Genomic DNA, 23251 nt, shown 5'->3' with positions numbered 1-23251 from the left:
TTGCCAAAAAAAGAAAAACAAACCACTTGAACAATTCCTCATCCTTACGTAAAGTCTCTGAACTGTCTCAGTCTGAACTACTGACGTCAGGAATAAACACTCCCTTCGTGGCACGTTCACAAAACTGAAGAGAAAAAAAAGAAGTAAAAGGGGAAACCAAGAAATTAATTAAAAGACGTCTTTTTACCCAATTAATTTCTTGCACGAAAAAAAAAAGCAGGACTGGGCCACAGGTGCACGTGCCCCGGCCAACCTCAATCAATTTCAGCGCCCCCCTGAGCGAGGCGAACGTGCATATCTGCTCGCAGTCCCTGTACCGCGTGACCATGTAAGGATAATGCAAAGTCAATCTGCAGGGGCTTAGGACTAGCCTTGAATAGTCACTTTGTGTGTATGTGTGTGTGTGGTGGGGGGGTGATGCGTGCGTGCGTGCGTGCATGTGTGTGTGTGTGTGTGCGTGTATGTGTGTGTGTGTGAGCGCGCGCGTGTGTGTGTGTGCGTGTGCGTGTGTGTGTGTGTGTGTGTGTGTGTGTGTGTGTGTGTGTGTGTGTGTGTGACTCAATTCAAATGTTTGGATTGACTAACCTGAGGGGATTGTTTTGCTTGATGTGTTTTTTTCCTCCGGCCTTTCTTTCTTATCTGAATATTATTATCGTCGTGTTTTGTTCAAGCGATTAAGTCCCATTTTATTTTTTATATTGTTCTTATACTGACCGTGGAATTTGCTTATACAGCAACATATTGTCACCAAAGAGTAAAAATAGGTTAATGTAAAGTCAAAATGCAGGGGCTAGCCTTGATAAGTCCCTCTTCTTTTTTGGGGGGGCGGACTCTATTCATATTTTTGGATTGACTACATTGAGGTGTAATGGGTGAGTTTTGTTTGTTTGTTTTGTTGTTGTTTTCCCCCTCCTTTCTTTCTTATCTGAATACAATTTTCGTCGTGTTTTGTTCAAGCGATTAACGTGAGTCTCATTTTATGTTTTATTTGTCCTTTTAGTAATTTACTGACCGTGTAATTAGCTAATATAGAAACATATTGTCACCAAGGCCTTTTAACAAGAGATTGACAAGTATAGCTGGGTATATAGGAAGTTTCAGTGGTACATAATGTGGATGGAGAGGTTGATGAGGGACAAAAAATACATAATTTTTGTAAACGGGCAGAAGCATAGTGTTAGTTTACAGTGTTTTCTCAAGGAAATTAATTTCAAAACTTGAATAAGAACGACAGAAATCGCTCCGGCGTAATTCTGAAGTTCCAGATATGCAGCAATGGGAAATTTAAACCGTCCATCAAATGTCTTTTCTGTGAAATTTAGTAAACTCATTGTCAGCTGTGTCAGAAAAAAACGGCCAGTTATGTGTGGGCAAAGAAATGTTCTGCTGCTTGTCTTTTGACCCAAATTAATTTTGTGCACGGCAAAATGCAGGACTAGGCCAGCAGTGCACGTGCCCCGGCCAACCTCAATCAATTGTGCATTCTGGCGGAGCGAGGCGAACGTGCATATCTGCTCGGAGCATCTGTGTAACAATGTAAGGGTAATGCAAAGTCAATCGACAGGGATTCGCCTTCAGCAGCGTCACATACTCTTGCTATCAAGTCATTATTTTGGATTGAATATCTTGAGACGTAATGGTTATGGTTTCCTTCTTTCTTCTTTATCTTTACACTTTTCGCGTCGTCTTTTCTTCAAGCAATTGTCTCGTTTTTATATGCTTTTACTGACATTACGTTAAAGAAGAAACATAATGTTTCCTGGGAGTTTTTAAAAATAGGTTAACTTGTGTAACTGGGTACACAACGAACGGTTTTGTACATATGGATCGAGACATGAGAAGCTCGTCTTAGAGTACGTTAAACCCGGTGCATAGACAAAGACACAATAGGCGACTTGCCCTATCTAGGTCAGCGCCGCCAAGTCGCGCGATAAATGTGCGTTAACTTGCGTGGCCTTGCGAGATCTGCCGCAAAATGCGGGCATGTTCGGATAGCTCTGTGAGAGGTTGCGTTTCAGTCCGGACACTTCGCCTTGAAAATTGAGAATTTTTACTGTGAGCAGTGGGCTGCGGCAATGATAGCCGCAAGAATAATCCTAAAGTTCGTTCAAAGTACCCAAGCATGGCCCGTGCACAAAGGAAAGGCGATCGAGGTTTTGTTATACATTTTTTTAACACAAGCCAGAGAACACCAGCGCTTGTTTGACCGCAGGGAAGTGAACCTTTCTCATCTTTCGCACCGGAGAGCTATTCAAGCGGGGTATTGTGCAAGTTGGCTATTATATCCTTAGCGGATTATGACTTTATTCAGTTATTCTGCAGAAAAACAGAAATGCTGGAGAAAAACTGTTTGTTTCTGCAGCATTTCTGCATAATGTCATCTTTCGCGAGAGCAACGGTTTTTTTCTGCAGTAAAACAGTTTTACAAAAAATTGAAATCAAGAATGCTGCAGTAAAACGGTTATGTTGTTTTACTGGAGAAAAACAGTTTACACTTTTTCTTCAGCATTTTGGCATTATTCAGTTATTCTGCAGAAGAACAGAAATGCTGGAATAAACCCTGTCTTTTCTGCAGCATTTCTGCATAATGTCATCTTTCGCCGAAGCAACGGGTTTTTCTGGAGCAAAACATTTTACTGCAGTAAAATTGAAATCAAGAATGCTGCAGTAAAACGGTGTTGTTGTTTTACTGCAGAAAACTTGTTTACACTTTTTCTGCAGCATTTTGTACTGGCTCATTATAATGTTGGAGCACGCGAGCCCCCCTCTGTCGAGAGATGGACTCATCCAGAATTACCAATAGTTACAAACTATTATACTATCCCAGGGGGCGACGAATACAAACGCTACTTTACAAGGTCGTTCGTTTTTCTCCAGAAAAACTGTCACAGACTATTCTGAAGAAAAAAGTTAATCGCAATAATGCTGAAGAAAACCAAGTAAACATCATGCTTCAGAAAAACTGTTTTACTGGAGTAAAAAACGTTGCTTCGGCGAAAGATGACATTATGCAGAAATGCTGCAGAAAAAACAGTTTTTCTCCAGCATTTCTGTTTTTCTCCAGAATAACTGAATAATGTCATCATCCGCCAAGAGCCAGTACAAAATGCTGCAGAAAAAATGTAAAAAGGATTTCTGCAGTAAAACAACAGCACCGGTTTACTGCAGCATTCTTGATTTCAATTTTACTGCAGTAAAATGTTTTGCTGCAGAAAAAAACGCTGCTTCGGCGAAAGATGACATTATGCAGAAATGCTGCAGAAAAGAACGGTTTTTCTCCAGCATTTGCCTTTTCTGCAGAATAACTGAATAAAGTCATAATCCGCTAAGGATACTATTAACCTGGGGAGAGCGACTCTTGTTTTCACTGGTAAAAAGCGAACCGAAGTACTAAGTTGGTTTGTTGGCTATCATTTGTTAATGTCTCTTCAGCTGATATTGCTATTCAGCGAACCGAAGTTCCCAGCAATGGGATAATAAAGGTAGAAATGAAATGAAATGAAATTAAACGAAAACACCCAACCCGTTAACATCACCCTTTAAACGTTTCAAGGAAGTTATTGCGGCGGACTCCCGGCTGTGTGTCGACGTCGAACAGCCTGTCTGTCAGCCTGGCGGCTTTTCACCTGCTCACTTTGTTGTCTGCTCGTCCGCTTATGTCGCGGCAGGTAATGGTAGAAAGATCGCGGAAGATTGTGCGTTGCTCGCCGCACGTACGCATGTTCGCCCGCTCCGCACGTAGGCCTGTTATTTGGATACAAAGGCTGTTTTTGCCGTCAAGTTACGTATTGACAGTTTTTCACCTTCCACAGGTGCGCGGATCGGGATTGAATATGTTATACATGTATAACCATTTAGAGACATAAAGAATATATCGCTCGGTGGTGGAAGCAAGGGCTACTTTTGTAGTCAAGGTATCGGCCGTGTTTCACCTGTCCATCTCTATGGCGGTGGTATGACTGATTATGTTATATCCAAATAGCTATACAAAGAATCTATTCGGTAGCGTACGTCATTGTCTATAATTCGCCGCTGCAGCTCAGTGGTGACAATCAATGAGTTACATGTACAATATAAAGCTAATTGAACTTTCGTCGTTCTTGTGAATCTGTGGGCATTTTTGTTAGAGCTTTGAAATTAGGACGTGGATCGATAGAAAATCAACTTGAAGTGTTGAAAAAAGTTAGTGACTCGGCTGTTTTCCTAAACATAGACTTCTGTCCTTCCTATGTACGATCGTAAATCATCATGTTAACCACAATTAATCTGTCAACTCTTTTACATAGCATAGGATAAGGGTATCCCGTCACGTGGACATGTAAACTGAGAAAGAAAGCAAACTTGATTCGGTCTCGAGTAGCCAAATAGATTGAAGGGACATAACACACATCATAATAAGCAAGCAACCAACCAACCACTTAGACATAAAACCAGTAACAACTGCCTGGTTGCATCTGTGCACAGTGGGAAGTTTGGTTGTGTTTCTTTTCTTCTTTCTTACTTTAATTTGTTGGATTGTTTGTGTGTTATTGTTTTCGGTTAAAATAAAGATGCCTGATTCGCGCGCCTGTGTTGATATTTGTTTTCTACCAACTTTGATCGATGATTTTGCAAGTTTTATAAGGTGTATCAGAGATCGTGTGTGGGTGGGTGTGGGAGAGTGTGTGCGTGTGGGTGTATGTGAGAGGTGAGGGGTGTGTGTATGTGTGTGTGTGTGTATGTGTGTGTGTGTGTGTGTGAGTGTGTGTGTGTGTGTGTGCGTGTCTGTGCGCGGGCTCGCTTCCATTATCTGCATTCATTTGCGAGCGTGTGTTGTTTGTTGTTGTTGTTGTTGTTGTTGTTGTTGTTGTTGTTGTTGTTGTTGCTCTTTTTATTTGTTTTGTGCTTCTACTGATGATGATAATCATGATGTCCTTCTTTCACATAAAATCAAGATCCAAAGGTTATCAACTGTTGATACTATGTCTGTAAGTAGGTCGCCGAACAGCAACGTGGGTTCGTACTTTGAACGCATGTCAGGGGGTGCATCTGTTGCCATGCAGAAATATTATCTAATCCAAACACCAGAACACAACGAATCAACAAGTCCCCCCCCCCCCCCCCCCCGATCAGTGTTCAGCGCCGGTATTGTGCACACACCTGGATGTACTTGGTGACCGGTCGCGGCCCTGGTTGTCCGGGTACGCGTTTACCACGTGCCTGGACAGTTTTAGTTCCTCACCTGTGTGTGTGTGTGTGTGTGTGTGTGTGTGTGTGTGTTCAAGTTTGTGTGTGTGTGTGTGTGTTCAAGTTTGTGTGTGTGTGTGTGTGTGTGTGTGTTCAACTGAGTTTGTGTGTGTGTGCGTGTGTGTGTGTGTTCGTGTGGGTGGGTCAGTGTGGTTGGGTGTGTGTGTGGGAGTGTGTGTTTTGTCTCCGTGTGTGTCTGTCTGTCTGTGTTTATCAGTCAGTGTCTGTGTGCGTCTGTTTGATTCACTGTGTTCAAGTAAGTTGTGCACGTGCGCTCATCTGTATACGGGCGTTTGTTGTGCAGTATGTGTGTGTACATTTGTGGAGGTGGTTGGTGGATATGTGTGTGTGTGTCGGTGTCGGTGTCTGTGTGTATGCCGTGTGCGCGCGCGTGCGTGCCGCGTAGCGGCCTACGTGTGTTCATGCGTGCGCCAAAGCCTGTGTCCTCACGTCTTCCTTTTTTCTGAATGTCCGGGTTTTTTGGCTGTCCGTGAAAGTAACTGTCTTTTCGTTTATGTGTGTATCTAAACATGTCCTGAGTTAATGTATTTTGGTTGAAACTAAGCTCAAGGCTTTTGTCAGTCCTTGCTTGAGGTCGGAGTGCATTGGCAGGTGGGCTAGTAGAAAACATGTGGGTGTGTTTTTAAGTTTTTAAGAAGGCCCATCCATCTGTTTAGGCAGACCGTCTGGAAGGGATAAACACCTGGCTGGCAGGAGTTACGTAAAGGCTCGCTAAACACGTTGCCTTCGTCGAGTGCTCGAAAAAACGGGCGGCCTTGAGACCAAGTGGTTGAAATACAGGTGTTGGAATAAAGAAAACATCTGAGTGCCGCCGTTGAAATGAAAGGTTGCTGTTCTAAAGGGAGCATAAAGTCATGTTAAAAATAGCTCATTTTGACTGAAGTCTTGGATGTCCACAAAAGCAGGGGGAAAATGGCGGCCGCGGCCTTGAGACCACCGAGTGCTCCAAATCAGTACTGCTGGTATACTGGCGTTAATGAAATACTGAGATTTAAAAGGGGGCATTCAATACAAAATATATTGAAACCCGTTGTTGAAATGAAAGACTGCTATTTTAAAAGGGGACATAGAGTCAAGTTAAAAGTAGCTTGGCGTTTTATCATGGGGTAAAAACGAGTCTTTCCACTTGAGACTCACATCAAAAGTCAACAGCCTGCATGATCGTTTTCTGTGTAGAATTAATTTCATAGGTGACACCTATGTCAATTTGCAAAATTAAGCTTAAATCAGCAAAGCAGTCATATATACACTGCGCAGGAAGCACTGCAGGCTGTTGACTTTTGGTATATGTCCCAATGGAAGAATGCTCTTATCCCATGTAAAATCCTTGGCAGATCTGAGTTGTGCACATGATCGCTCACAAGAGAAGAAATGCTATCACTAAATGATGCAACGAGCAATCTAAACATTCCGCTTCAAAAGTGTTTTTTTCAATTTTGTATTATAAACACTTCAGCCTTTCTCTGTCACTTTGACTCTATAAATTAACACATCAGTTTTATTCGGTGAATGGGTTTTTTTTTTTTAATGTTTGACAAAGATTGTGACTGGGGCGAATGGTGAAATTGGGTCAGTCATGATTGTGCAGGTTAGGTAAATGTCTTGCAACCAAAACATTTCAGATCCCGTTTTGAAGGACACGAACAGTCTGAAAGGTTTAAAGCAAAAACACGAGGTGGGAAAAGCACAAGTTTAAATACTGTTGTGTGAGCCGGTTCGTTGTTGATTTCTTTTGAACACTCGTCCGACAAAACTGGATTTCAAGACCTCATAAGAGTTTATATGCACGTAATTACGAGTCTCCGATGACATTCTTTGTATGTATTTTTGTTAAATTTCATGCTTGTGCTTTTATGTCTTCTGAAACGCTTGTACCCAGATCCTTCTCAGTCTTGTTTTCTTCTATAATACGAATACTGTTCGTGCGCGCGCGCATGCCTCTGTTTGTCCATCTGGCTGAGTATTGGAGCGTTTCCCTGGCTGGCTGGCCGCTGTCAGAAGACCAGTCGTCTGTCATTCGTATTCCAGAGAGAGAGAGAGAGAGAGAGAGAGAGAGAGAGAGGGGCAGAGAGGGAGGGAGGGTGAGAGAGAGAGAGAGAGAAGGTGAGAGAGAGAGAAGGTGAGAGAGAGAGAGAGAGAGAGAGAGAGAGAGAGAGAGAGAGAGAGAGAGAGAGAGAGAGAGAGAGAGAGAGAGAGAGAGAGAGAGAGAGAGAGAGATATCAATGGTGTTGAATTCATTCGAACCATTCGTGCTTTCGTACTAAAAACACAACAACAACAAAAACTACTACTACTACTACTACTAAGCAAACACCAGAAAAACTAGACAAAAACAAATTTTCCTCAAAATGAAGCCTGTGACATTTCCTTAACAAGGACAAAACATAAAACATAAAAAATAAAAGTATGACACCCTTGTCTTTTTTTCCTTTTTATTTTTTAACTTGCCCTCCATGTCACCTTTCTTTCTGCAAACAGCCCCAAACAAAAACGTTTTTACAAAAACAGGATCTGTCATCAAGTTGAAGACAGCACAGACATATCTCTGTAACCATTCATAGAGCCACAGGCGCTCTCATAAATCACGAGCGCACCAATCATCTAAAATACTGCCGTGCTTTCTTATACATGTACCGTAATGTGTTGTAGGAAATGTCACGTAATTCTATGTTGCCTTTAAAGAACTGTGAGCTCTAACCGGAGTGGGCGATTCCTAAGACGAAGTGAAGGTCATTGTTATTATAATTGAACACGAAGTTAAATCCGTATTTCCTGGGCCAGCAACGATCATCTTACAACTATTTGGAATCGCTGTACACCCACTCACACACACACAGAGACAGACAGACAGACACACACACACACAGAAACACACACAGACACACACACATGCGCTTCCTCTCGATCCCAGTCTCCAGCAAATCAAGAGTAACACAATAATCATTGATTTTATTTTATTTTTATTTTCTCCACCTTTGCCATTGATCGTGCATGAAGTGTTTCAAATAAAAGGAGTGGTACACCACCAACCCACTTTGCTGAACAGTTTTTACAAAGCAACATTAATTTTTTTAATCACTTTTTCCATGGAGAGTTTTGTCAGCAAATACTCGTTCATGCTCACACACACACACACACACACACACACACTCACACACACACACACATGATATATAGCATATTTTCCTGGTATGTTTCATGCAAGTACCTACAGATGTAAACAGCAAGCAAAGGTTAGCCAAAATGAGGTCCATTTTCAGTGATAAATCTTATATTATCCTTATCTAATTTGAAACGTGCAAGACATTTGCAAAAACACCAACTCGGTTAGGTATTTGTTATTACCATAACTCACAAATATTCTTCTGACACCTTTTGTTGTCCCTTAGTTTGTCTATTATCTTGACCAAAATGTAACTGCCATGAAGTGGCACATGTAATGTAGGAACACTTTAGGCTGGTTACGATGGTGTCCTTTCATTAACACATACATGTACCACAGTATGACAAAATGTAGCTTCCACACTGGAAGGGAAAACAGTTGGCCAAGCCGTCAGAAAACCATGGTTTAAGCTTGGCATCCTACACACTCTTGTCAAAGCCTCCAGTGGAAAACAAAAAAAACCAAAAAAACAAACAGAAATCTTCACTCAACAAGAAAGCACAATGAAAAAAGTCAAATTCTTGCCTGTGGATTTTTTTTCAGGACATTCAAAAAAAAGACAAACCTCCAGTGTTTAAAATAAAAACGAAGTAAACCAAACAAATCTTGCAACAATAAAGACAATTTCAGGCAATAAAGACAATAGTATTTTCGTTTGCTGTATTTGGTGAAAAGCAGATTTTGGCACAAACATCTGAAGAAAGTCAAATGTGTTGGAAAGGCATATTCAAAATATACAGTCACAGTTAGTCCGACACAAACATATTCTAAATTAAGACCAGTGAAAGTGACTGACATCACTTTAACATGTCTTGATCCCAAATATACCATTCCCAAGATACCAGTCATAGAAAACCACAGACTACAACTAACCACACTGAAAGACATGGCGGACTATAAGAGTGCCATACATTTTTTAAAGGCACAGTACGCCTCCCGTAAACCATCACAGATACTGTCAGGCTTTTACACACAGTACAAACACCCTTCCATTTGAACGCTTACCGAACGGGAACATCCTAGGTGCCCTACGTAAAGAGCGAGCAATTTTCAAAGAATTAATTTTGCGGATTGTCTGATAACAAAATCGGACCGTGGTGCGTTTTGGCGCTAGACCTAACTTTTAAAATCTAAATAATAAATTGACAGCTTGTTACACAAACATTCTTAAATCATAAAAGAATTCTTTTTTCATTAAGACAAGATCAGTACAATTCGAAGTTTTGAAAGATTGAACAAGTCGCGTAAGGCGAAATTACTACATTTAGTCAAGCTGTGGAACTCACAGAATGAAACTGAACGTAGTCCGCCGCTAGTGCAAAAGGCAGTGAAAGTGACGAGCCTGTTTGGCGCGGTAGCGATTGCGCTGTGCTTCATAGCACGCTTTACTGTACCTCTCTTCGTTTTAACTTTCTGAGCGTGGTTTTAATCCAAACATATCATATCTATATGTTTTTGGAATCAGGAACCGACAAGGAATAAGATGAAATAGTTTTTAAAACGATTGCGGAAATTTAATTTTGATCATAATTTTTATATTTTTAATTTTCAGAGCTTGTTTTTAATCCAAATATAACATATGTATATGTTTTTGGAATCAGAAAATGACGAAGAATAAGATGAAATTGTTTTTGGATCGTTTAATAAAAAAAAAAATTTCCGATTTTTAATGACCAAACTCACTCATTAGTTTTTAAGCCACCAAGCTGAAATGCAATACCAAACCCCGGGCTTCGTCGAAGATTGCTTTGCCAAAATTTCAATCAATTTGATTGAAAAATGAGGGTGTGACAGTGCCGCCTCAACTTTTACAAAAAGCCGGATATGACGTCATCAAAGGTATTTATCGAAAAAATGAAAAAACGTCCGGGGATATCATACCCAGGAACTCTCATGTCAAATTTCATAAAAATCAGCCCAGTAGTTTAGTCTGAATCGCTCTACACACACACACAGACAGACGCACACACATACACCACGACCCTCGTCTCGATTCCCCCCTCTACGTTAAAACATTTAGTCAAAACTTGACTAAATGTAAAAAAGAAAAGCCCAGAAGCAGGGTCACGCAAGGTCGTGGTTCTCGTAGCAGACGACGGTTTATGCCTATCGCCAGTTCCTCTGAACAGTCAAAAGCCATCGCTAGAGTTCTTGTGAATCACAGCCGTTTGTTTCGTTTCGTTTAGATTCAGAGGTACATAATAACGTGCTATTGCAGATAAGCTTACAGCGAGTCGCATTCAAATTACAAACTGACGACTACATTGTGAAACAAGAAGGGCAAAGCCCATACGACTCACATGCTTGACCTTGACCTTTACATGACCTTGACCTTCAGGGTCAAGGTCAAATAACTAAACCTAGCAATGACATCATACACTAAGAACTGCTTTACACATTTTTCCTACCAAAATACATGTGACCTTGACAAGGTCAAGGTCATCCAAGGTCATGCAACACAAAGCTGTTAATTCAAGACATAGGAAGTACAATGGTGCTTATTGGCTCTTTCTACCATGATATATGGTCACTTTTAGTGGTTCACTACCTTATTTTGGTCACATTTCATAAGGGTCAAAGTGACCTTGACCTTGATCATATGTGACCAAATGTGTCTCATGATGAAAGCATAACATGTGCCCCACATAATTTTTAAGTTTGAAACAGTTATCTTCCATAGTTCAGGGTCAAGGTCACTTCAAAATATGTATACAATCCAACTTTGAAGAGCTCCTGTGACCTTGACCTTGAAGCAAGGTAAACCAAACTGGTATCAAAAGATGGGGCTTACTTTGCCCTATATATCATATATAGGTGAGGTATTCAATCTCAAAAACTTCAGAGAAAATGGGAAAAATGTGAAAAATAGCTGTTTTTTAGACAACATTTATGGCCCCTGCGACCTTGACCTTGAAGCAAGGTCAAGATGCTATGTATGTTTTTTGGGGCCTTGTCATCATACACAATCTTGCCAAATTTGGTACTGATAGACTGAATAGTGTCCAAGAAATATCCAACGTTAAAGTTTTCCGGACGGACGGACGGACGGACGGACGACTCGGGTGAGTACATAGACTCACTTTTGCTACGCATGTGAGTCAAAAAGGAAACTGGATCACACCGCTTCACAATGGCTCAGGGGTAAGATAAACTACGCAAAAATAAATTCTTTGAAAATTGCTCGCTCTTTACGGAGGGAACCTAGGATGTTCTCAAGCCGTGAGTGTTTAAATCAGAAAGGGTGTTTGTACGGTGTATAAAAGCCTGACAGTATCTGTGATGGTTTACGGGAGGCTTACTGTGCCTTTAAGGTTGCAGCAGAACCTAGAAGGTTAAATATCCATTTCCTCTGAGCTCAAGAGGGGGTATAAATGCAACTTTCTTTCTTTCTTTATTTGGTGTTTAACGTTGTTTTCAACCGTTCAAGGTTATATCGCGACGTGGAAAGGGGGGAGATGGGATAGAGCCACTTGTTAATTGTTTCTTGTTCACAAAAGCACTAATCAAAAAATTGCTCCAGGGGCTTGCAACGTAGTACAATATATTACCTTACTGGGAGAATGCAAGTTTCCAGTACAAAGGACTTAACATTTCTTACATACTGCTTGACTAAAATCTTTACAAACATTGACTATATTCTATACAAGAAACACTTAACAAGGGTAAAAGGAGAAACAGAATCCGTTAGTCGCCTCTTACGACATGCTGGGGAGCATCGGGTAAATTCTTTCTCGTCCCAACCAATATGGGACTCCCCCTAACCCGCGGGGGGCTATAAATGCAACTACTGGGTGGGAGCGGAGAATGAAATGTTTTTGACACTGCAGTATTTTCCTTAAAAAACCTTAAAGAGGGTGCAATTGTTTCGGCAAACGGGAGCATTCTTGAGGAAAAACAGAGTCAAACTAAACACACATGCACCATTATTTCACCGGGAATGAATTGGTCAAGGATATTTTAGATCGACAAAGTGATCAATTGAATAAAGTATTATTTTTGTTAAGTAACATAAAACAGCATATAAAATTAAAATTTGGAAATCATTAATGTTTTAAAGAACAACACCACATACACTACCAACTTAAACTGCAAATCCATATTGCTAACATAAGCCAATGTTGTTTTGTAGCATGAAACAAAGTAAACTCAAAAATGAACAATCCTTTTCTTCATTAATATATCAAAAGTATACAAAAACCATACATGTGCTTTTAAAATAAGAAAACTTTGAGTAAAAACAATTTAAGCAATATTAAAAACGGAAATGAAAGCAGCACCCGTTATTTCTTAAGCAGAAATCTTTGAAAAATTAACAAGCATAATCGAGCCAAACTTGAAGAAGGTAATGAAATCAAAGTCATGTAAGCAAAGAACAGAAACCTTGAATGCCCCTTGAAAGTTTGTGTTTGTAACAATCCATGTTTTTGTTCCAGAGTCACTGTGAAACACAGTCACAGCAGGTAACTTTTTACACTTGCCTTGAATCCACATGCGCTCAGATATGCAAATGTTCACAAATGCATACAAAAAAACATCTCAGACATATCTTGAACGGACACGGAAACATAGTGAGCCCTTTTTTCAATCATCAAGTAACAGTTTTGGCTTCTTCATTCAACAGTCACTTCAATACATGATCCTGAATTTCAGTCCAAAAAGGAGATTTGAACCCATTTCTCATTCAACGGTGTCCAGAGAAAAAGTCACATCACAAAATTTGTCGCACACTGCATGACAGTGCATGCAAAACACCATTCAAACCAGACACAACTTTCACTTTGATTGAATCTGCATCTCTCAGGTCCATGTTAACAGCAGACATACCCCTGAAATCCATTTTTCCAAACCCGTCCAGATTCCATTAACACGCTCAGCAACTAAAAGTGGATTGTCTTTGGTTGTACAAAGTCCAAGAACTGCAAATCATGGGTTCACTAATAGCAGAAATGTCTTTTGGCTTTTTATTTCTGTTTCTTCATTTACAGCATTAACTGAAGCTGAGAGTTTTTCTTCCTAAACAAGCAACACCGAGGACACAACAACGACTACATCACCTTCTGTCCTCTCACCTTGGACAACTTTATTTCTTCATAATCATTCAGATTCTCAGTTATGTTGAGGACGCATATCTTTTGCCTTTATGTGAAATCTCTATGTCTTAAGCTCCTCTTACAAAACCTGTCATCAACAACACTTCAATTGGTTTTCAAAAGCATAGCATTGATGATTTTACAAAGAGCAAGTGAGTTTACAGAGACCACACACACACACACACACACACACACACACACATACAGAAAATGCCCTGCTTCCTGTCATCAAAGCAAATATCTTTCACCCACAGACAAAAATACAATTAGGTTTGGCAAAATCAGCAGTTCTTTGACCATGAGGAAAAACAAAGAGCAAATCTTTGTTAAAAAAAAAAAGGGGGATATCATCATCTGGAAAAAGTATGGCAACAATTTGTTGTGTCATCAGCACAGATAGTGTCACAAACTGCAATGTCTGGGAGTCAGACTATCACGTCACTTGATTTTGTTGCTGATGAAACAGTCTATGGCACAGAATTTCAACTCCAGTAGCTTAGTGTCCAACACTGACCGGCTGTGCTAGGAGCTGTTGTCCTGTGATCCGTTGAACAAAGGGACTGCCTGCTTCTTGGGATGATTGGACAACTCACCTAAAGATAAACAAAACACAGAATTTGCTGAAGCCTTTCCAGTGGTGCAAAGTCAGTGTTTTCATGATACAGTGGAACCCCCATTTTGAGGCTGCCAACAATCAGAAAATCAGGTAGATTTATAGACTTTACTTACAGAAAATCTGGAAAACTAGGGTCTTAAAGAGAAGGTTGCCTTAAAACAGGGGGTCTCAAAGCAGGGACTCCCATGTGCATTCCTTTCTTTGTAAATCATTGTGTAAATCACCATGGACCAGACCTTACTCTTTGAAATGGATTCAGTCAAAAATTTCGACTCTGCCCATAGTGCATGCTGTTGATTTTTGGTATATGTCCAAGTACGAGGAAGGTCTTGTTCTTATATAAAATGTCTAGAAAGATCTATGGTGGTTTACATAATTTTTTTACACAGGAAAGTATCTTTGAACAAGTGATAAAAAATTTTCTATGTTTACAGCAGCAAAAAAAATAAAAAAATTGCTTTCCTATGGGACACCTGATAACTCCATTCAGAGCATTTATAGTATGGTTTTTCAACAAAGATTAAACTCTTTGAATTCAAAATTATCATGTTTAATTTTAAGGGAACATAACATCACATACAGGGTGACCCCCCAAAAAATGCAACCCTAAGAGTATACACAAACACGCCCTTCACCCCCTAGATCATCGGTGACCTGAAGAAAGCAGTTACAGCTAGGTTCAGGAGAGCTTTCGTGACATTAACAATTTTGGAGGTGTAATTTGGATCACATTTTGGAGATAAGGTAAATGTCGGACCATTTTACCTACAGACTCGAAACTTTGTAGAATTGTTGTGGACGAACTGAAGTTCATGCACAACAACGATGAAAATATTTGCTAACGCAAATGACTAGAAAAATTAACCCTTTGTTGGAAAGTTACCCGTGCGCAATGTCACGCAAAATTCATCAATGACATGAACACATTCATCCATGGGAAATGCCTTGATCCTGCATGTAATTGCTGTATTCAAATCACTGATTGTCTAATGTTGATTAAGGTATACTATGTCATTCAAACTACCCCAAAGGTAACAATCTAGTTTGGCTACCGCTCAATTTTAAACCTCGTACTGATGAGTCGATCGCCGAATTTGGCAATTGTTTTTGAAATTGCACAAAAGTCAAATCATTTTATCTATAGACTTGTCACTTTGTGGAAGGGTCATGCATAGGCTGAAGTTTCTGTCCCCCAAATATGAAGTACTTCAGTCAACAAATGGAAGTTATTAATATTTTTGTGGGTCAACCTGTACATGTACTTAAACAGATATACAGTAAAACCTCCCACTAACGACCTTGAAAATGTCCAGAGAAATCGGTCGTAAAAAGGAGGGGTCTTTATTGGGAGTTAGGGAGGTTTTCATTTTTTTGACAGGGGAGGCAACTGTTGTGCAGTTGTCTTTGATTTTTGGTAGTTATGTCCCTTGGGATTTGGGTTCGCTATACATGTACCATTTTTGCTCCCGTTTGAAAACAGGCAGATAACACACACACACACAGAATTAAACACAATGAGACTGCAAAATCTGTTGTATAATACGTGTATGTAGTTATACATGTCTTAAGAGTATACAAGTGGTCTGGGTGGCCGAGTGGTAACACACTTGCGCTCAGAAGCGAGAGGTTGCGAGTTCGACCCTGGGTCAGGGCGTTAGCAATTTTCTCCCCCCTTTCCTAACCTAGGTGGTGGGTTCAAGTGCTAGTCTTTCGGATGAGACGATAAACCGAGGTCCCTTCGTGTACACTACATTGGGGTATGCACGTTAAAGATCCCACGATTGACAAAAGGGTCTTTCCTGGCAAAATTGTATAGGCGTAGATAAAAATGTCCACCAAAATACCCGTGTGACCTGGAATAATAGGCCGTGAAAGGTGGATGCAGCGCCTAAAGGCAGTCGATCTACTGGCCGATGTGAATGCGTGATATATTGTGTAAAAAAAATTCCATCTCACACGGCATTAATAGGTAACATGCGCCTTGAGTCGCCTTGTGTGGTGAGATACGTGCGCGATATAAATCCTCGTAAATAAAAATAAATAAATAAGTTGACTCTTGATAATGGTTTGGATCGGTGTTTTTCCAACTCCAAGACTTATAGCGATTGCGATCGCAGTCTCACCCTTATTGCTTCTTTCTATGACTTTGATCCTGTCTTCTAGCGTCAACAGTTTTCGTTTTTTTGTTGGAGTCGCCATGTTAACACACAACCTCTCAAAATGTAAAATGAAGTTGAACTAAGACAGAGCGCTTTGACACAAAACAACTCACAAACTCAAGTCAAGGGGAGTCTTTCCATTGTTTATTCAGGATTATTCATCTACACAGGTGGTGAGCACAAAATCACAGAACAGAGGTACGCAAACAAACTAGACAAAAAGAACGCCATGGGGTAGGCGGGCAATATTGACGCCTTCATTATTGAGTTGTTGTTCAAACTGCGCCTACCAACACCTTCCACTCCCTTTCTCTCCCCTCCCCTCCACTTCCCCTACTTCAAGGGCAGTCATTCAATTGTGACAGCAACAGGTGAGAAGAGGACAGCCGTAGGCCACTCGACCTGCACGCAGCGCTGACCACAGACCACCACCCCTGACTCTTGATGCGTGACTAATCTGTGCTGGGCAATTACGAACTTTGACACCAGCTGATAAAAAGGTCAAAGTCGTTATTGACCCTTTGATATTAGGTCGGTCGTCTGAAAACGGAGGTCGTCGTTCTTGGGAGGTTAGTTACATAGTAAAAGGCATCCGAGCCGAGAAATTCGGTCGGCAAAAGGAGGGGGTCGTTCTTGGGAGAGGTCGTTACGGGAGGTTCCACTGTATATTCAAAATGATGACACTCATGCATCAGATTTTGAAAGTCTCAACATTCCAATTCACAAATGAAGAGAGCACGATGGTTATAACATTTCAAGTATTCGTAAGAAAATATCAAATAGCATGTACACTGTCTAAATTGAAGAAAAAAACAAGGTATCTAACAAGCTTACCTTTAAATTTCTTTAATGCCCTGGCTCGTTCTTCTGCTTCATAGTACCAAACTGTGATTGCATACCTGAAATCAACAAACATACACTGTACATACATGTATGAAGTGCATGTACTACTATGGTAAAAACATAGACTGTAGAGCATGGAATCATCTTTTAAGACCCTGAATATAAATTACAGGCCTTAATCTGCAATTAGATTTAAAACTTGCTGTACAGCTAAATAAATGATAGTGGGCCAAGCGTCTGCAAACAACCTCTGCTACTTTTTATTTTCATCATCATACTGGGGTGTGTTGTTGTTGTTTTTAACCAAAAGACTGAACATTCTAAGCCATTCAAGGAAACAAAATTGGAAAGTTAGTGATCATTACTTTAATGTTACTTTACATGCCCCTAACACACACACACTTACAGAGTGTTACACACACACATGCCACACAACACACACACACACGCACACACACCTAATGAACATAAGCGAGGCATCAGCATTTCATACCTCTCACGCAAGGCAGGCAAAACCTCATGTGGATTCCTTCGATCCGACCAGAAAAAGAGAAGTCTGTCGAATTTGGGTTCAATGTTGGCGACAGTCTCTGTGTCTTCAGGATAGATCCTCAGCATGCCTCCATCTCTCTATACACAGAGAAATACTCTCAAATCAGAATTCCTGAAGATGGAATGCATCAGCCCGAATACTTTAACAAAGTGTGGTGTTTTATCTTACATTCCAGACAAGACTGACTATTTTCATAAAAAGTGCGCACACACACACACACACACACACACACACACACACAGAAACCAAGGCATGTGGGCTGATCAGAAAACTTCTTAATTCTCATTAACCATGTTTACATGGATTCATGATTTCAAAAACTATATTCTTTTTGATATTCAAGTAAAATACTTGTATTTGTATTAACACCAACAGTTTTGCTTTCATTCAAACTATGAGTATGACTGCATCTTTGCCTATACCCACAACCCCCTCCCAGGCGGCTGATTACACTAGCAAGCTCTGTTGACAAAAGCACATGATCCTGCAACACCAAAACATCATTCAAGCGGATAGTACAATTTAAACATCAACATGCAAACTAGCTGCAGTAAAGTACATGCTTCCAAACACTTGGGTAAAAATAGATTCCCTGCATCCCAAGAAGCTACAGAAATAGATACTTATCGTGAAAGGTGCATCATCTTAACCATAGCCCTTACCACCCATAACCACCCCACACACAGTGGATTAATTGCTGGGCGACCACAAGAAGCCATTTGTGTGGAAGATTTCTTATCTCTGCGCAATCTATCTGCCCAGCCCCTTCAAGTTCTGGGGCATCTAAACTGAAGCTGAATCAGTGAATGCTAACCTGAATTAGTTCTGTAAACATGTGTATGCAAACACATACTTGTTGTAGCTGTGTAAATGTAAACAGACAAAGACTGACAGAGAGGGACGTACAAACACACACACACACACACACATGCATATGTGCTCTCTCTCTCACACTATCCCACCTCATGCATTAATGCTTCTCTTGAACTTTGAAGGAAAAAGAGTTTTCTCACCCGAACATCCCAGTTCTGGTTGAGGTAGTAAATGCAGGTAATACAGCGCCCGTCACTGTTAGGGTTGTCCACATGTCGCACGTATCCCGTCGAATTACCAGGATAACACGCGACCATAGCCTGTAGAACAAAATCATTTTTTAGTTCATTGTGTGAAGCTTAATGATTCCCCTTAAAAATGCCTCCACTACAAACAGAAGGAAAAAGACAAACAAACAAAAGAAGACTGACACTGACAGTGACAAATAACAATCATGTGTGTCTCACATTGTCTCCCAGAAAGAATGCATACAATTCACATATATCATATATATATCTGTAACAGTGTAAGGAAGTAATGATATAATTTATAAATTATGCTTTGCACCTAACTTTCTGTGTGTGTGTCTGTCTGTTCATCCATTTATCCATAGACTGTGTATGTCTGTGTGTGTTCTGACTTTCCCATTTCTAAAGAGCCTTTCATAAGACAGGCATGGGAATTGAAAATTGTAAAAAAGGCGGAAAATTTATAACTGAAGACGCGAAGCGTCAAGTCGACGTCGCGAAGCGCCTAGCCTTACTAGGGGGGTCCGGGGGCATGCCCCCCCGGAAATTGTTTTCTCCAAAGAACCCAGATGGTGCAATCTGGTGTCATCTGAGCTCCAAGTTTGCCATTAAATTCTGTTTTTAGAATCAGAGTTTTTAGTACAAAAATGTACCAATTTTTGCTTCTTTGAAGAAAAAAAAATATATGCATGTATTATATCATTATATGGTTTAAATTTGTAAAAAAAATTGATCTGTTGAGACAAACAGGAAAATGTAACTTGTAACACAATCTGTGCAATCTGGTTTACTTTCAAACATAAAAGTTCAATAACTGAGGCGGGTGGTAGCAGTGCGTGAACAAAGTACGGAAAGTTTTCGAGGGCTTTTGCGCAAAGGCCAAAGTAACCGGTGCTTTTTTTGTGTGCCTCCCCCCTTTATTTTTTCGGCGGACACTTTTGCATTTTCGGCGGAACAAAAAAAAATTCCGCGGAAATCCGCCGTTCGGCGGACAATTCCCATGCCTGATAAGACTAAGAGGCCAGTGCAGTGATGGGAGTTTAGGTATGGAAATTCCAAATAGCTGTTAAAAATCAACACTACAATTATTGTGGAAGCCTATTCATAGTAAAGTTTGAAACTCAACCCACATGGTTCAAACTGAAAGCAACTGAAATGATATTTAAATATAACACATAATACACCACTGTAGAAAACCCTTACAAATCTAATCTTTGATGAAAGGCATTCTGCAGCCCTGAAAGTCCAACAAATGGTGTACTCACCTTAGGCTAGTGATTCTGAAAATTTACTAGCCAGAGAGCAGCAAACTTTACTAGCCAAATCAACAATTCGTTTCAGCAACTATACTGGCATTTGGGCGAGTAGATGAACATTTTTACTCGCCAGTAACATGTTTCTACTTACCATGGCGAGTAAAATACTCGCCACTTTCAGGCCTGTTCTGTAATACTGTACCACAAACTCAAAGATAAATGAGTTAGTCTATTACATAGGAGGAAAAGAAACCAACAGACTTATATAGATCTATAGCTATGACTATGTTACCCTTTAAATTCTAGTCCAACTTTATGTAACAATACGTGCTGACACTAGGTATACATTTGATAAGCTTTTGTTTAACATTATTACAGGGCAAGCAAACGCACAAGTTTTACGACTCTGTCTATCTGTCCTTATCCAGGTGTACGTGAACAGCTGCAGGTGCAGTTGACATTTACCTTACGCAAGGTTATCTCTTACCTCGGCCAAACACATCAACAACGACAGAACTCTAATGTGGTGTATGCAAGCAAAAGTATAATTAAGTAGTACCATGCATGCACAAGGATTACTGAGTAGCTAAGGTAGAGATCTTCTTTAAAGTTGTCACTGTGCACAGGCCCATGAACAGACGAACATTTTTAAACAAACTATTGAGGTCTAACGAATGACGTATCACAACGTGCGCAGTCGTCCTTGGCGGTCAAGAAAGCCGCGGGCGCCGCCGCGATCATTGCGCAGACGACACTTCTAGACCGCCAATATTTTTTGTGCGCATCACGTGCTCCACATAAATCGGCCGGAAACGAAGCAATTGGGAAACCTGGATAATACCTCATGATCTTCATCAGTTCTGCTTCAAATTTAATAAAAGATTGATATATAGCCTTTATATATATATAGCTCCATGTATACAATCTTGTTTTTCTTAACATCAGATTCAGCATTAATACATGGATTGAGTTTACCAAATAAAATCTATAAACAGAAAGCAATGGAGCATGTGTAAACAGAAGTTAATGTTCACAGTCTTGAATTTAAAAATGTCAAATTAAAAAAATCAGATCTTCAATTTGCCGCTTATTCTGAGATCTAGGGTCTAATTTAATATCTGACTGGGTTTTTTCAACAAAAAGGCTACAGCTCAACCTGTTCTCATTGAAAGTAAACAATGAAAAGATGTGACATTGGTTACTTTCATTGGAAATAAGTAGAGCTTTAGCCATTTTGTTTCAATAATTTTCATAGCAAATGTGATTTGTACTCATGCTCATAGTGTTAAGAATTATCATCAATACAATCGCAAGACACAAAGCAGTAATTACTAAGTTATACCTTTGTTCTCTCATTGATTGTGTAGCCCTCCAAGAGAGATGAACAGTTCTTGACTACAGCATCCATACAAGAGACTAGGTACTGGATGTTTTCACAAATGTTTTCTCTCCCATCAACCCAGGTGATAACATCACCACGAATATTGTCTGAAGCTGAAGTTGAAGCATGCGAATGCACCAACTGTCCCTTCTGCATGATGCCTAGATGGTGAAGCTGATTCACTTCACCCAGGATTTCTTTGCCTGTCACTTCTCCAAGAAAACCGTCAATCACACAGAGGTTATAGGTGTTCAAGCATTTCACAACATACTGCGCTATGACTGAAAAGCGAGACTTTAAGATGTCAACATAAGCATTGGTGTCCAGCGTAGCACCTTGGGGTGCCATGGCACTTGCACTTCGTCGTGCTCGGTCAGTGTGAACTGATGACTGAATTGTCTGCGAAAATGGTCGCGCATCCAAGAAGAATCGTTCATCAGATGAACCCTCCTCTGCAATCGCTGGCAGTTGCACTGTGCTCTCCTTCTTTGATGCACCACCACCTGCCTTCTTTCCCTTTTGAGACTTAGTCTTCCCTTGTACCGGATTAGGAGTAGGCGTTGGTTCAGTCTCTTTTGAACTTGAATTAATAACTGCGGTTTCTTTTATTGGCTTTAAAGCAGACGCTTTTTCAGCGGCTGCAGTTGAGTTAGCTAAGATCTCGGGACTGTGTGCAATGTCTTGTTTACCCGTCAAGCTGTCACTCGCAACTGATTCGGAGAGAGCAGTAAGTGACGACAGGTCTTCTGCCGCCGCCTCGTGTTGTGCTTGCGGTCCTGCCACTTCTGGCATGCTCGTGTCTTTTGCCTTGGTTTGTTGTCTCCCTTTGCATTTTCGCCTGTGCTGCTTCCAATGTGCGCGTTGGTGGTCTTTGCAACAGTACCACGTATCGCGGCAACCACCACACAATGAAAGGTTCTCGAGGGCCCCGCACAATTGGCACACATTCCGATCGTCACGTAGCCCACTGGCCGCTGCTCCATCAGCCGCCATACTGTGGCCTGTGCAAAACATCAACAACTCGAGCTATGCTGACCTTGCTCTTGCGCGCACGAAGTTTCGTCCCCCCACAAGATTAATAAATCGACGGCTCCTGTCCCGGCCACCTGCACAAAATAAGGAGAATGCCGAGAATGAGATGTCTACGTAAACATCCTAGACTGGTCACGTAGGCCATGACGGTTATTCGTCAAAATATAGATTTATTTTAGAGTTGCGGAATCTACCTAGTCATGCACAGTTGTCACACTTTCTGCCAAAATTGGGGTCAAGTAAACGTCATTTCCCGTCAGCAAAGAACAAGAAGGGAGATAACCGTATTCAGGGGAGTGTTTTCTCTGTTTTTACTTTAGGCTTTACATTACTCTGCATCAGCGTGGTGCCACAGCCTGGAACAGGGTGCTAGGGGGTGGGGATGAGGCGTGACCCCCTGTCTACTCATAGCAGTATTTGACAAGAGAGCTCACACCCAAGCCCACCCCCACCCCGTTTAGAGTGTCTGTATGCTAAAGTGAGTGATGGCATCTGAGACATAGGCACATGACACTCAGTCGTTCTACTGACTTTGAAGAGTGCTGGGGGGGGGGGGGGGGATGTTGATTGGTCGATTTGGTGCGTAAGTACGTCAGAGTCATGATTGTAACGGTAGATGGGTTGGTTGTTTGTGGATTGGCTGTGCAAATTTTCTCCGGCCACCCGCCCACATCCCTATAACTAATCGTGTAAGGACGTGCGTGCACTAAGGATCGAAAAGAGGAAATGTTTTGAAACATGTCAGCGGTACTGCAGACCTTATCTGAAGTGTTGATAATGCATAAACAAGTCGCGTAAGGCGAAATTACTACATTTAGTCAAGCTGTCGAACTCACGGGATGAAACTGAA

The 23251-nt window shown here is 40.8% G+C and overlaps 1 protein-coding gene across 2 annotated transcripts; it reads right to left on the bottom strand.

Moving 5' to 3' along the window:
- Positions 1–8187: 8187 nt before the first annotated feature.
- Positions 8188–22635, bottom strand: LOC138953434 (egl nine homolog 1-like). Of its 2 annotated transcripts, XR_011451529.1 has the most exons (6): positions 21331–22635; positions 18685–18804; positions 17612–17748; positions 17110–17174; positions 10806–14093; positions 8188–10719 (listed from the first exon to the last, which is right to left on the bottom strand). XR_011451529.1 is itself a non-coding variant. In XM_070325242.1 (5 exons), the coding sequence occupies exons 1-5, from the start codon at positions 22381–22383 to the stop codon at positions 14023–14025; spliced, it is 1446 nt and encodes a 481-aa protein (XP_070181343.1). In that variant the 5' UTR covers positions 22384–22635; the 3' UTR covers positions 8188–14022. The 2 variants fall into 2 exon arrangements, 1 of the variants encoding a protein (XP_070181343.1); XM_070325242.1 differs by having other exon boundaries at positions 8188–14093.
- Positions 22636–23251: the final 616 nt, after the last annotated feature.

The sequence above is a fragment of the Littorina saxatilis genome, linkage group LG17 (assembly GCF_037325665.1).
Source record: "Littorina saxatilis isolate snail1 linkage group LG17, US_GU_Lsax_2.0, whole genome shotgun sequence".
Taxonomy (NCBI): domain Eukaryota; kingdom Metazoa; phylum Mollusca; class Gastropoda; order Littorinimorpha; family Littorinidae; genus Littorina; species Littorina saxatilis.
Note: the sequence above shows the minus strand (reverse complement) of the source record. Positions and strands in the feature narration are given on the sequence as shown.